General features: G+C 38.7%; 1 protein-coding gene across 1 annotated transcript; it reads right to left on the bottom strand.

Moving 5' to 3' along the window:
- Positions 1-543: 543 nt before the first annotated feature.
- LOC106637850 (uncharacterized) lies at positions 544-14,433 on the bottom strand. The gene is made up of 2 exons (XM_014350810.2): positions 14,378-14,433; positions 544-3,819 (listed from the first exon to the last, which is right to left on the bottom strand). The coding sequence occupies exons 1-2, from the start codon at positions 14,390-14,392 to the stop codon at positions 544-546; spliced, it is 3,291 nt and encodes a 1,096-aa protein (XP_014206296.2). The 5' UTR covers positions 14,393-14,433.
- Positions 14,434-16,193: the final 1,760 nt, after the last annotated feature.

Raw genomic sequence — 16,193 nt, 5'->3', positions numbered from 1 at the left:
GAGAAAGGGTCTCCTTCGCTTTCCGCTCACCAACGCCTCCTTCCACCTTCACCAGCCGCGGTCTTGCCGTGTGCTTCTAGCTACCTGCGCCGATCTCAAGACTCCTCGATATTTACGGCGTAGGATCGTGAGAGTGAAAAGCAGTCCTTGCTTGAAGAAGATCCCCCGTATACTTTCTCCTTGGCTCAGCGATTGTTTTATCAAGAAAAAGGCACCAACAAATCAGACTCCATTCACTTGCATTCTACCCATGCAACATCGGTATTTTCCTTTCGAATCAACTGAGCGATGGACTCAATAACATTTGTATAAAGACATACTAAGTTTATAATAACTATTATCTGTACAGAGCGACCTATTTTGAATGGCACTTTAACTGATGAATCTTTTTTTTTTCTTTTTTTTTTTTTTTTCTTTTGAGACTCGTAATTTAGAAATTAAAAGTCTTAGTCGTAACGAATGATGTTGTTACATAGTCATAAACTGATCGCACAATAAATAATTTATTACATTCAGATATGATTGTACCTCCCTTGCGAGCCATTACGATTCGCTTTGTTTCTCGTTTGGCATGACTTCAGCTTGTTTCTCGTCTTTCGATACCGATCTAGATTCTGCGTTTGCACTGTGCAAACCTTGATTGAAAAATAGTGCTATACGGCTGTTATCGGACGCAGCAGAGTCTTGGTCGTTACTCCCCTGAGTATCGGGGCTGATGTCTCCTCTTAGTTGTTTCGGTTGCTCCTGATTCGATGAACCCTTGACGTTGCTGACGATCGAAGAACTTGCCGACTGGGATAAGTCGTGACCGTATCCTTGTTGTTGTGGGGGTGCTAGCCTCTGAAGTTCCAGATGTCCTGCCTCTGGTTGTTGCTCGATAGCTGACAAAATGTTCTGTAACAAGCCGTTGGATAGTACTTGATCGTGCCTCACATTTCCATCGGAGTTTTCGGTTCCCAAGCCACCATCAGCAGGTTGAATTTGAAGTGTATAGGTTCCTCGGGATCCTTGGATTTGAAAACCGTCACCATCAGCGGTCAATGTTTGTGCCAAAGCTAAAGCTTGGCCTCCTTCGACTGATTTTAAAAACTGCGTGGCATCAACTTCACTTGATTGAACGATATTTTTAGCTTCACCGTAACCTTGGGCAGTTAAAGCAGCTGTTAGGGCCTCGGCTGAAAGCCCTTCTGGTCCTCGAGAAGGGCCTTCGGTCAATGAATTTTGACTATGGCTGGACAAGTCCGACAATTCGGCTGTTTGTAAGCGCGTTGCTAAAGCAGCCCCAGATTGATCGGAGGCTCCAAAGTTATTGTCAACTGGATTTCCGTAGCTATCTTTTAAGTCACCTTGATTTTCTCTTTTGTGTTCCAACGCCAATTCATTCGCACTTGGGGCGGCATATGCCGAAGTCAACGAGCTCGAATCTGAATTTATTGCTTGATTTCTATAATCTATGTTTATATTTTGTTGATTTAGTGAATCAAAATTCAATGGTTGGCTGCCAAAGTTGTATTGGAAATTACCTCCATTTCTCTGGCAATCGCTTCCGTGTGCGTTATTTAAGGGTGTTCCATAAGTGGGTGCTAGAGATGTTCCAACACTTTGGTATAAATTACCGCCATTTCCTAAGGACGATGGTGGTACAAAGTTGGGTGCTCCATACGTTAGAGATGGAGCTGGAGTATTAAAGTCGTTAAACGATAATGGTGTTCCATAGTTGACATTAGGTGCAGCTAGTACCGTATTTGCACTAAACGAATTACTAGTGGCAACTGAATTAGAAAATCCATGGAAAGGTGACGAGTTTTTTATGCCTGGTAATTGTTGCTCGTGGGCTGATGGAGCTCCATAAGTTTTAGGTGGTTGGACTGGAGGGAGGTATTTGTGTATATTTGATACTAGAGCTGCTGGTATAGAATCCCGAAACTTTACTGGTTGTCTTTTGGGAAGAGTGAACCCACTCGGAGGGGGTGCTGGTGGTCTAAGTCCTGTGCGGTGACGGTTTCTGTGATGCCCATTTCCTTTATGAAAATTCAAACCAAAATGGCTGAAACCACGATGGCTATGCGATGACGAAAATGAAGCTCCCGAAGAAAATGGTGGAGCACCATAAGTAGCAGAAGAAGGGCCATGATTTCCAGATGGAGCTGGCAACTTCTGTAATGAAAAATCATCACCACCAAATGAATGAGAACTTCCGGAAGGGGGTGAACCGTACGATCCACTTGGTCGCCCACTAATACCGTTACCGTCACCATTTATTCCGAAATTTGGCAATAATTTAAAACCAACTGTTTTTACAATATCGGCATCCGGAAGCCCGTAGTGGTTATCAGGTTGATGTAGCTCAACATTATTAGACGAAGAACTGTCGATTGCTTTTTGGTTGTTATGCAGAGGTTCAAACTGAGGCAGATTAGGTGGTGGTAGCCCATCGCTTTCATGAGAAATAGTTGCATGAGAAACGATTGATTTCAGATGATGGTCTTCAGGATTGTTCAAAGGAGTACCATAAGAGTCACTGGGGACATTGGGATTAGAGTCAATGGTCACAGATTGTCCATTATCTGAACCAGCACCATTACCAAAGCTAGCTTCATTGTTATTTAAAGGAGTTCCGTATTGATTCGAAGGAGGGTGGGAATTACCCGAAGCTGGAGGACCGTATTGACTTAGGGAAGAACCAAAACTATTTGAAAAAGATGGAGGGCCATAAGTATTGCCAGGAACTGGAGGGCTGTAATCGGTCGATGGTGATGGAGGTCCATTTTCATTTGATGGACGTGGAGGAATGGAACCATCCGACTGGGGTGGAGGGCTGTAATCGTTTGATTGAACTGGAGGGCCGTAGTCATTCGAAGGTAATGGAGCACCGTAGTCATTTGATGGAGCTGGAGGGGCATAATCATTCGAGGGTAATGGGAGACCGTAGTCATTTGATGGAGCTGGTGGGGCATAATCATTTATAGGTGGTTGCTGCTGATCTGGAGTATTTACATGGCCGGCGATTGGTTGCCAACCATCATATTTGATATCTGGTGGGGTGGGAGGAGCTGGTACACCTGGAGGTGGGGGTGGAGGAGGCCCATTGAGATCATTTGGCGCACCATACAGTTGTTGGGGTGCTGTTAGCACTGGAGGAGCTCCATAACTATCTTGAGGATTGGAAGAGAATGATTCATCAGATTGTTTTGTTGGTGGTCCATAAGCTTCAACAGACAAAGGAATAGAAGGTCCACTTTCAAAACCACCTGATGGTGGTCCATATTGAGATGATGGAGGGGCACGGGGTTTCGAAGGAGGCCCATACTCAGGTTTTGGTATTTTAAATGAAGGCGGAGGTCCGTAACTTGATTTAGGAGGACCATACTGTGATTTAGGTGGACCATACTGCGATTTTGGTGGCCTATATTGTGATTTTGGTGGGCCATAACTTGATTTAGGTACGGATGGAGGAGGTCCATACGATAATTTAGGCAGATCATGCTGTTTTGGCTTGCTTGGGGAATAAAATGGTTTTGGTGGACCACTTAATGGTGGTGGCTGTTCCGGTGGGAGTGGTTCGTAAGTTTGTGGTGGTCGGTAATCGCCCGTTAATTCAGGTGGTCCGTAAACTGGAGCTGGGCCCTTGTATTTTGTGCTTGGAGGGGGTCCGTAAGAATCTGCTGGAAGCCCATATGAACTGCTTATTCTATCCTCTGCTGCAACGGAATCACTTTTATCGTTATCACTTGTTGGTGATGACGTAGGACTGGCTTGATTTATAACTGCAATAACACGATGGCTCATCAACAGCATGCTAAGTAGCACGGTGATTACCTGCAACAGAAAGTGTTTTTTAAGTTGATTAGTAAAATTAAAAGTTTTAATTTACATGATTCGAAACAACTAACATTGCATAAATAAATCGGTAGTAATAGGTTATGAAATACTCTAGTATATTGTTTCAGTAGACTAATCATTTCTAATAAAAATTATATTTTAAGATTTGTCAAATAATTTTTGTATTGATTAAAAATATTGCTCTCGCTACATTGATAATCACAATAATATTGATGATCATAATCAAAACATTATTTAACAATGTAAAAAAATGAATATTTTTTAGATCTTACGGTAATTAATATTTTCTCTTTTGTTTGTTTAAAAAATTTATTAATTAGATTCTTTTTATACCGGTTAAGCATCCTTATTTGTAAACCCAATACTCGATCACATAATGAATGAGATGAAAAAAAATTAACTAAGTAATAAATAACAAATTACCTAAAAAATTGTACACAAATGAAATTCATAGCCTTCATCATAAATTATACTACTCATGCACATCAGTGGCAATGCCACGCACATAGAAAGAAAAAATTTTTTTCTGTAGTACTAAGCAATTTAAATGAAAATTTGTCAGTAACACTGCGATTGTGCGCGTTTTTTTAACTCTTAATTTTTCAGCATTCTCAAAGAAAATCGTTATTTAATCAATTCTAAATCAATAGAAAAATTGTAATAATGTGTTTAAACATCACACCACGGATCTATTGAAATTTTGATTATGAATGATCAATAATTTTCTAGTAGCTTCACATTCACTCGCACGACAGCATTATATTCAATTTCTCACGCGTAGGTACATTTTATTTCCTAATATTTTATGACTATTGCAATAAACATCATGAGACAGGTCATAACTTAGAAGAATTACTTTCAAAATAGGGGCTAATTTATTAACACGATTTTTATAATTTTATTAGCCTGTAAACCACCGTTTTTAATGGTTTAAAACTCGCCGAAACTCAAGTATCTTTTAATTTGACTTACAAAAATGGTAGGCTGTTGAAGGCAATTCATGAAAAAAAAAAAATCACCACAAAGTTAAATTTGAATTCGATTCAACGTTAGATACCACAAAAAAGTAGGAGGGAAGACTCGAATTTCCAGGAAATAGTGTGGTTGATTGAGCAATAAAACAAGAGAATCCAGATGTATAAAACAACTTGAAGCTTCAATAGCATTTCATGGCTGTCTTAAATCTCATTTTCTTTTACTGCATCGCATTATCTTAGTGGACATGATTGGAATTTCAGACACTAGAATTTGACATGCTTTTACACTCTATCCTTACTCAACGAAATTTCTATCTGAAATATATAGGGCATGGCTGGAACATTGGTATCATTTTTCTCGCGATTTACGACCCACCGATCATGCAATTTAATAACAGAGTCAATCTATCCTCGATATTTTGACGAGCACTGTTGATGAATTTCGTTATCCAGGAGTAAAAAGAGAGATTACCTTTAAAAAAAGCGTTTCGAAACCTATGTTTAATTTTTTTGGTACAATAGTAAAAATGTTACACGATAAAAATTGCGAGTTGGTGCAACTGAGCTTCATTTCGATTAAACTTATCATCTTTTTGGATGTCAAGTAAAAAAAGAAAAAAAAACCTTTTTTTGAAAAACACGTTGACAGGAGGTGAAAGTAAGTAGAATGAACATCAGCAGAGTTGTAATGGTTAGAAAGACAATTTCAATGAAGTGTCAAATTAGAAACGATCATGTCCAGCTCTTAGCATTAGTTAGATGGATCTCTAGCATTATCACTTTCTTACTGTTTTCTCTTTTTACCATGGGCGCACGAAACGGCCGATTCATTCGTCCGATTCAATAACCCTGACAGGTAGGATGACCCTAAAAGGACAGCTAGTATAAAAAAAAAAAAAAAAAAAAAAAAGTGACAATGATTACGAAACATCGTATGACATAAGCCTCGCGTTGTAAGGGACTCCCCGCACCAACACATCCGGTTCGTATCGTAGGCGTAACTGAGAAACAGACGCGCGCAGAGACCCGAGGATGAGAACTTGCGAAACTGTGTTCCATAATGTCCGTTTAACCATGGCAATGCAGGAGAAGAAGAGGAAAACAAAAAATGGCCCAATCAAGGACGATAATAATGGACGCGGTGGCATTGCAAACGAGCCCAGTGCATTCGATGCATTTACGCGGCTCAATCGCGAATCTTCTCTCAACGCGTGGTGTATGTGTGTAACGAGGCTCTCTCAGCCATTTGAGCTGTTTCTCCGGAGAGTTGGTGTTTTGCGGCTTGTACACGTACCCGTGTGTGTCCGCCTGTACTTGCCGGTCGTGAAGAGAAAACGATTTTTCGATTCATTAACGCGCGGAGGCTCTGTTTGTCTTGACTCGGAGGGATATACGTGACTTTCTCGAGGGGAGACCAATTGGGTGCCTCGCTCGCTCTCCTCTTTCCTACCTGCACCGTTGCTCGAGACAATGATTGACGGTCCCAATCGACTGGTGCGTTTGCTTTTTTTTCTTCTTTTTCTTGTGCATTTCATCGATTAGCATTTTACACACTTTTATAACCCCTTTACTCGCTTGATCGATGCGAATCTACACGCGCCAGTTTTTTAATTTGCTCCTTAAAGATGTTTATTATTTTCCAGACTCGACCGTTTCCATTGCTTTGCGAACGTAACGGGGAATCATCAATGCTTAGACTCCAAGGCCATTGGTAAACAGTTGTGCACGAGCTTTCGAGGCAAGCTCTTTCTCTCGGGTGCGCTAGTAGGACGCGTTGGGAAATACATATATATTGTTGCTGTTCACACGCGAGCCATGCACTCCTTAGTTGTGGGATGAGTAAGGTTGCACGTTATTGCGTGATTCGCGTGGAATGAGCATTCACGTGGACTTACTCCGACAGTTGGAAGAGGATTTATATTTTGATTCATTTCCAAGTAAGCTCGTTAAAATTGTCTAAAGTTTCGCTGCCAATCTACGATTGTTAATACTATGTTGTTTGTTATTCTCCATTTGGAGAATCCATTGAAAAATACCGCAATGTAAGCATAGTTTGTTTTCCTGTTAGATTGGTGCCACACAACGAGCAATCCAAGAGCAGAGCTCGATATTTGTAATCCAAGGGTTGCAACAATATCATTGCGGAAAAACATGTTAGCGTGTCTTACTGACATTACACTCTGTATGCACCTCTATGGCTTTGGATTGATACTAGAGTCGCATGATTGTACGGTGCACGTGTTATGAGGTCGTAATGCCTTGTCATACGTATGCGAGGTTGTACGTACAATAGAAGATTAGTCGTGGTGATCGAAAGCTTAACGCATTTCTGCGCAACACTGGAGTGGGAAATCACGTCGGGATCATAAATAACGTAGCTATGTGCTTTTGATGATACCCCACGATTATTTATTTCAGAGTGAAACAGGGAGGAAAAATTTCAAGTTTTGATGCTCCAATGATGAAGGGATTCACCTTGAGAGTAGGCAGATGGATGTTTGAACTATCCAACCAACCAATGGAATGTTTGCGATTAAATACTGATTCTAAAAATATACAAGTGTACTTCGTACGAATTCCAGTCTTACTCCTAATGTCAAACAGAACAGAAGAATCGTCACACCAAATGAAACGTATCTAGAAAGCTCATCTATGTTCCACCTACGATCGCACTTTCCATTGTCATCTGGTTTTGCTCTATCACTCACACGCTAACTCACTTTGATTTGGATCAATATCCTCGGAACCACAACCATAAAGCTCACGATGCCACCTCCGAGTTGCAATATGGGGAGCCGTTAAGGCCGATCAGATAACCCAACGCAATGGCCACAACTCTCGTCTCGTTTCTTAAAAAAAAGGGAACCCCCAACGGTGACATCCTCTCTTTTCCCCGGCGAAGCAGCAAAAGAAAAGGAAGGAAGGAAACATCACCTACGGGTGACCTTTCTCCCGAGACAGAGAGAAAGAGAATTTAGAAAGTGGACGTGTCCACACACATAGAGAAATCGGCAAGCATCCGTAGCCTCAGCGAAATCGGCCTCGGGCTAAACACGAGGAACCGTGTACCTACGACCCAAGGCAGCACTCTCTCTCTCTCTTTTTGTACTTACACGTTCACACGAACCCTCGCACACCGTTACAAACAGCTACTGGGTCAAATGCCGGGGCGAGCCTTCATGCATAGTCATACCCTAATCACGCACTGCTCCCTTTGCTCGCACACTGCACGCCGAGGTACAGCCGCTCGTGTGTCGCGCCCTGCACGTGATTCGCCCGCAGGGCCTTTTTCCCTTGCACGATTTCCTTATCGCTGCCTTGTTCACCCCAACCCCATTGACGGTGTGCATTGTACCCCGCGCTCCCCCTCGCCTGGAAGAAGCTCGTGGTTATTAATTTCACTGGTAGGTGTAACGAGGGGCACGCGATACGTGTACGCTCGGTTCGATGTGTAAGGGTAATTTTCAAGAGCCGCGGGTCATCCAGGTACGCGCGTATATATATGTACTCGTGCTCACGGCGGTACAATCAATTTTGTACGTGGACGCACGAGCGCGCGCGGGAGGCGACACACTTTCTTTTTCGTGGTCGGTAGCGGCGCTTGATTGATGCCTTTTCCGTGAATTCCGATGGCGCGGCGACGACGTAATTTCAAGGCTCAACCTACGCGCACGTGGTTTCCTTTTCAACCGAGTGGGCTTCGTTGACGGAATTATCATCGCGACGAGGTGGTATCGGTGACTAGGATCTTACCCCGGGTCTGTACGTATGTGTACATATACATATACGTTTGTGGGCGGCTTTCGCTGGTACATCGATGGCTTATAGTTGGTACGGAATTAGATTTTGTTTTAGTGCAGTTTTTAAGCTGAAGTGCTTTTTTAGATGATGCTTTGAGTTTTATAAATCATACCATTGTGACATTTATTGAGTTTTGTGAATTTTCAACTGTATGGATGACTCAAGAGTATAAATTTGTTTAAGAAGTTGTAAGAAATAGAAAAAATAAGGCTCGGTACGCAGTTGGACTATTATCTTTGGATAATGCATACATGCGACAATTCTCAACCTCTGATGATTTATTGTTTAATAATTTTAATCATTAGAATTTTTGCATTTCATGTAAGATTTTGTAACTCTATTTTTACTAGTAAATGTAAACATGATTGTTGTGAGGTGAAAAAAAAATTTTTTGACGAAAAAGAAAAAAAATATTTGTTCAGCTCAACTTATTTCAGTAAATTAGCAAGCAAACATTAAAATTTCACTATATTTATATTATTTTTAAATGTGCACCATTAACCGAAAGAACTAATCAGATGACTTTCAAAATATACTTACAGAGGAGACATTGAGGGAAACGTTGTTTTTAAGCTACGATAGTTATCAAGTAATGTTTATTGTAAAAGATCAATAGCATTACTGTTTCATAGGTTTTTTTTCAAACTGTTGTTAAACAACTCCAAAAAAGATAAAGTGATAGAATTTATTTTTTTTTGCAACTTTAGAAATCTGTTTTTGAAACAAATTTCTTTTTTTTGAAGTGTATTTTCTATGGGTCATTTTCAAGTACATAAATATTAAAGTTGAGCTCTTCGTTCTTATGACAGTTAATGTTTCCATTTTATTTTACATGGAGAAAAAATTTATTAAAATGTAGAGCCTGACCATATTTTATGGGACTCCTAATCATTAACGCTTAAATTTATTTAAAATATGTTGGAAAAAATAAATTTGTTTATTATATCATTTTTTTATACTAATAGTTATGATAAACATTCATTTTATTATACCTAAATAATAAAAAATAAATCATTTTTATGTATTCTATTGATTATTATATTTTATAGTAATAGAGCCAGATACTACATTAAAAAACTGTTGTTGTACTTTTCCTCCTCGATAATAATAGCCTGAAGGAGTTTGTGGTGAATGTTAGACCAAACATCGTTGTAAAAGAAAAAGAAAAAAAAAACATAAAATAAAGAAAAAAAATTAACGATCAAAATAACTTTCTTTTACCACAAAAATTCAGAACTAAAAAAAATTGGAACTTAAATCTTTTGAATTAAAATTTTTTTTTAAATAAAAAAATGCAGCTGTGGAAAAAAAAAACAAAAAACAAAATAAAAAACGAAGCTGCGTTTGTAACGAAAGAAATTTGGTTCAAAATTAAATTACTTAAATACCAAAAAAAAATGTGTACAGAATAATGAACCCCAATTAAATCGTTAACTTGATAGAGCAGTGCTTTTACCGTTTTAAACTCCATTCAATACCCATAACGATGTATAAAAAAAAGAAAGACCTCAACAAGCTATACATCAATTAACTTGGAGTTTACGTTACTCCCAATAAATCAACACTTATGCAGTAGTTAAAAAATGTTTACAATATTCTCCGTAGATTTTCCGTTCGTACAATATTTGACTTGAAATTTGTATTCTCGAAATGAAAATTTTGATACCAAATTAATACATTTTTTTTTTAATTTTCATAAACTGCAGCAATAATGTTTCGTAAGCCTTTAGATTAAAAACTTTCCATCATAAAGTATAATCCAAAAAATACATCGATTGATTTCCCACAAAGAATTCTCAGAATCGAGTGACCCGAAAATTCCTCATAAATTTTTTGGTCACGTTCCGTCAACTGTCAGGCGAGTTTTCACAGTCAAAGTCAACGGCGCTCTCCAAGTACCTGCCACAAGTACAGATTTTACTTCCATCTTCCGTCCGATCACCTTCCGTGAGTTCAACTCCCATACACACGTTTGGAGACGTTTAACCGCATTTTTTCGACTTTCGCTTCGTATAAGTAGGTCCCACGCGCTCCAAGTGTTTACTTATATGAATTTACATTTTTATGTATCCCTCGTGTAAGTATATAATATATTGTCGTGAGAAAGGTGCCTTCTTTCTTCGAAGATCCGAGACTCGACCTCTTTCGCCGGCTGCGTTTCTCAATCAATAACAATCATTTTCATAAACTTACAGCCACGGATATCTTTTATTTTCTAAAATGGTAATTTTCATTAACCTCATTAACTTTACTGCCCGTTCCCGAGAAAGTGAGAGTATATTCAAATTCTCTATAGATTCGATGGGAATCTCATCTATTGAGCCGTAAATGTAGGGCGTCAGAAAATTTTACGTTTTTCCTCATCATTTATGTTAATGCAATAACTAACATGATTCTTCAAAGACAATATCCCCAATTTAAAAAGTTCTTTAAATCCAGGAAAAGCTTTCTTTTTGGACATTACATGGCCAACAACAAGTAACGTGGTATAAAACTATTGGAAAGTCAAAACTGAAACTTAAAACATGAAAGAGACGATTAAAATACAAATGCTTCAATCATAAATTTAATAAGAACTATTTGGAAATACAGGAAATTATTCATGTAGAAAAATAATCATTTTTTAGAGAAAACTCATGCTTTTTTATAAAATTTATTGAAAATTATATAAATAAACCCAAGAGATTCACATAAAGTGCGCATTACTTCAGTTAGTATTATGAAAATTTTAATGAAAATTTTTCATGTAAGACTAATGTGAATTGATTGGTTTTGTATATTACAGTTGAAATAACCAATCCACTGAAGATGTTTTAGAAATTAATAGACCTCACTTTGACCAGTTCAAAAAAAAACTTTAAAGAAGCTCTGTCGACAGGCATAGTTCGAGAACATTTGAAAGAAAATAATCCTTTTAGTAAAAACAACACAAAATATTGGTCTAAACCTTGTATTATCCTGATATCCTTAAGGAAAGCTCCAACCTTTCGTTGAATTACATTCAGCGTAAGATTTATCATGCAAATCTGTACACATTGTCAAGAATCGGTCCTAATCGTTTAAAAACAACAGCACCCGTAGACCCCCTTTTTAACCGCATTTATTATATTTTGGTTTATCAAATGCGCTCCATTGTTGATTTCAAAAAGTGGCGCACCTCAGGCAAACAGAGTGCAGTCGAACCAAAGTCCTTTAGACCCATCGATGCACAAAACTACCCAACGATCAGTGCAAAAAATTCCAGACTGATTGTAAACCCCGTGGGATCAACCTCAGACCACATAAACCGCACAGAAGCAAAAGTAAAAACCCCGAGACTCTCATAAATATATACAAGCTACAGACCGGATCAGTTGAGCGCACGCACTTTTAAGCTTGCACTGCCCGTGCGCCAATTACACAATCCGCGCGTAGCTCGTTGGATGTAATGCAAGCGTATAGGTATATGCCGGTGATGTAATGCTCGGTACGTCGACCCATCCATGCGTATTAGATCCATCGCTGGAAATTATTCCCGTTCTTTTTTTGGGACTTTCGTTTTTCGTGGTTTAGAGATGAATAGTTCACGCTCCGAGCGTTGGGGTTTTACTGTAATTTTGGCATTCTTTGATGCTGCACAAGCACTCGACCGTAGTCAAATGTTTTTTCTTGAAGGCTTTGTTATTTTTATTTTTTTTGTTTAAAATGAATAAGGAAATTATGGTACAAGCACAGATTTTGCACAACAAAATAATGAAAAATAATTAACATGAAAGTTCGAGTTTTTTCCCGTGAATTTATAGAGAGTACCGGATCTTACCTACGTGCAAGTACGTAGTTAAGTTTTTTTCTGTAAAAAATTCATAATAATAAAGAGAATGCAATTTGGAATGTACGCTAACTATTTAATCAAAATTTTGTCTACTATACGCCATGAGCGACAAAATGGGGAAAATGTTTTTTACCATTTTTTTTTCAAAGCTCTTGAATTTTTGGTTTAGGAGGGTTTTAATTTGTAAACTATTTAAAAAAATGGTCGTATAAACAATTGATTTAACTAATGTAAAAAGTTTTTATAAAATTAAAGTTTAAAGAATAAAAATACAGTAATATCAAAAGAAAGCTTAATCGATTCGAAATTAATATTAATAGCACTCGAAAAAGAATTCGTGGTCGAAAAATTTAAAAAGACATTAATATCAACATAAATAGCTCACTTTTTGCCCTGCATTACGAAATTGCTTTAAAAATTTTTCTATTAAATAAGGCAGTTTGAGAATTCATACACATATTTTCAAAACATATATCTTAATAATACCATATTCAAACATTTCTGAGAATTAACTAACGGTCTTTTATTAATTCAAGTAATATCCATCAGGATCGGAAGAACTAGTTTTTAATATTAAAAAAAAAAGTGTTTTAAAAATCCTTTAGTTTTTTTTTTATAAATTTATCGATTGACTATTCTTCTAACCCCAGAGAGTCAACTAATGTAATTATTACTTTGACTGCACACGTATAACCTCCTTAAAACCATCAAGAATTTCGTTATCTTGGGAAACAAAAGGTTCGTCTACGAAGCGTCTTGTACGTTTGCTAAGCCCCGTGCGAATAAGTTATCAAACAAAAAATTGTGCACGTTTACAAGACCCCCGGGCAATTCGTTGCTCAAAACTGTCGGCAGTTTAACAACGCGCGTATGCTCAGTTGTTCTCAAGCGGCGAAGAGACGGGTAATCTTTTGAATTGACGGGAGTTGTGAGGTGAAAGAGCGCGTCGGCGATTTCTACCCGCATTGTCGGCAACAATCAGCTGTGACTCTATTCCACGCGTTTTGCACGTGTGCTTGTTTCCGGCACTTTCTTTTTTCCGTTTGTGTGGTAATTACGGGGTTTCATTCGGGTTTTTGGGATAATCTTCCGCACGATGATTTTTTGGATAGAGTTACAAGATCAGATGTTGTGTGAGTAACACTTTTCATCATCGGACTACATGGTTTATGAGAAATTAAGAGAAATTTCGATCCAATTAAGGAAATTGGCTACCCGTGGCTTACAACTGAAGGAAGTACATTTAAAAGGACTTGCAGGACTTTTGATTGATTTCTGTTCGTTCATGAATATCTTTTTGTATCCAAGTTTTTCTAAGTAAAATATCTCTTAGATGCGGTGCTTCACGTCAAAAGTTACAATTCGTTCAAGATACCATCGGAATCTCAATGGATGAAATAAAGCTTACATTTTATCCATCTCGATTTCCATAAAAATTGTTTCCTCTGCGTGTCGTTGAACTACCGTGACTTTTAATCGAAGGCACCAAATCAAAAGAAAAAAATGGAAAAGTTTTTACTATGGTCTTTCAGTCGAATTCAACCACAGAAATAATTTACTTTGAACAACAAGGTACACATACCAATATCAACTTTACAAGAAATCAACTAAGATGTGCAACATCTCGATCATGAACATTTTATGAAATACGCATTACTTTTGTTGGTAGTCATTGATTGTTTTTTATATATATTCACGTTATTCAAAACGATTGCCCATCAGTAAGGAGTTATCTTTTTTTACCAAAAAATAAAAAAAATAAAAAAAATAGAAAAACACTCGATTTCCAAAACCAAAACGAATCTAATGACACAGAGAGAGGTCTCAAATAAAACAACCACTAAGCAAACTCAGTGCACGAATTGGGAAAAATGTCCTTGCACACATCCAGCACAGCGAAGCCCGGCTTTTCGGATAAATTATCACACTGTACAAAAACACCTACCTCGATACGCGCCATGGCACCACTGCGATTCTCTCGATCACTGCGCGTCAATGGTGGTCCCTCAACTTATCCCTCTTCACTGGCAATACTTCCGTCGAACAATCACGTTGGACGAAAAACAAAAAAAACAAAAAAATAGGCAACCAAGGATTCTGTACTCTACTTGATCTCTGACAAACAATCGGCGCAATAGTCAACTCTCACATGATCGCGCAAGAAAGTCACTGGCAAAAAGTCCCCTCGTTCCTTGAAACCTCGGTCGTGCGCGGCGCGCGCGCGTACATTCAAACTCTTGCGAGTCGCACGTGACGTGGGAGAGATGCGTGCGAGCGCTCTCGCGGCTCTCTCTCGAAAAATGTCGAGCAAGGCTCGCTCGGGCCTCGGCTTATATAGACTCACCTCGGCTGGCTGCTGCAGCCGGCTCTCCTCCTCCTCCTCCGGTGAGCCGTTGTGAAGGGATACCCACGTCTCATCCTCGAGTCGGTTTTTGTGGTGGTGGGATGCTCCAGCCGCTGCCACCGTTGGATAGGTAGGTACCGGTTACCCAGCGGCGTGAAAATTATGCTTGCGAGTGTAAGATGTGCCGGGAGATCGTTAGTTTTTTTTTTTTTTTTTTTTTTTTTACCAAAAAAAATAGGCAAGGATTGTAAGTAATAAGTGTCTTGGAGTTGGAACATCATTCATAACAATAGAGACTTTTTCGAAAAATCCATTGGGTACTTGATTATTTGATACTTTCATTTGATCGATGTTAAGTTTGTCTATCTCAGTGGAAAAAAAAAAATAGAAATCATTACTACAATGGTGATTTCTGATCTTTGCTAATTTGCTTACTTTTGTTGAGTTTTTCAATCAAAACTTTTTCACGTAATTCTTACCACGAAAAATAGTTTTATTAATCCCATTTATACGAGATCTTTGATATTCCTCTTTCGAAACGTGTAAACATGGTTTTCCCGTAATAAAATAAAATGAAATAAATCAATGCACTTTAAAAAATATTTGCCCGCACTCATAAACACCGAGTCGTCTACAACATTTCTGAGCGCAAAACACTAAAGATGCAATCAGAAAAAGTCGTTCCAAAATTCAAGCATTAAGTCTCGGACCGATAGAAAAGTCCACGGGAGCTAGTGATCATTACGTAACGGCAAGAATCACTCGCCATAAATTTTGATCTCTTAAAATTGCATCCTTCGTACCTCTTGAGCCTTTTACAACGATGTTCAAAAAAATCTATTTCAATTTCTCCATTACCAATCGGGCTAGTATGATTCAATGACGCAATATCGCTCGCTGCAGTGAATCAAGATTACCGATTTTTGACAAAAGTTATTAGCCCACCGTAGCAAACTCATGAGGTATAAGAACCAAGTTTACAAGCTTATTACCTGTACGGGTCATTCAACGCACGATAACGATGAGCAAGTTACGTTGCACTTGTTCATACGTGCACTGCGTAGAGGGACACGAGAAACAGGATTTACAGGAGTCTGGTTTGATAGCGAGCAGGATTCAGGTTTTTGACGCGAGCAGCATAACTTGCGTCATGAAAACTACCCGAAACTTTGTTACCTCGAGCTCCGTTGGGTCTTGAGTTCAAAGGGGCTGCCAAATGTGATGAACATGTGTGACCTACAAGACATCGCAACTGGGTACACTCACGTGCCAAGATAAAAAAAAATGGACTCATCATTCCAACGCGTGACGATAATTTTCCATTTTTCTGGCTCGAGCTGGGGCATTTTTTGGATAATCTGGGCAATTTGTCGCTCTTTGGCAGCTGTTAGCGCAGGACACTCCTGAGGTGTATTGA

Source organism: Copidosoma floridanum, unplaced genomic scaffold (genome assembly GCF_036245765.1).
Source record: "Copidosoma floridanum isolate Cflo_tuat_1 unplaced genomic scaffold, Cflo_Japanese_pri ptg000021l, whole genome shotgun sequence".
Classification (NCBI taxonomy): domain Eukaryota; kingdom Metazoa; phylum Arthropoda; class Insecta; order Hymenoptera; family Encyrtidae; genus Copidosoma; species Copidosoma floridanum.
Note: the sequence above shows the minus strand (reverse complement) of the source record. Positions and strands in the feature narration are given on the sequence as shown.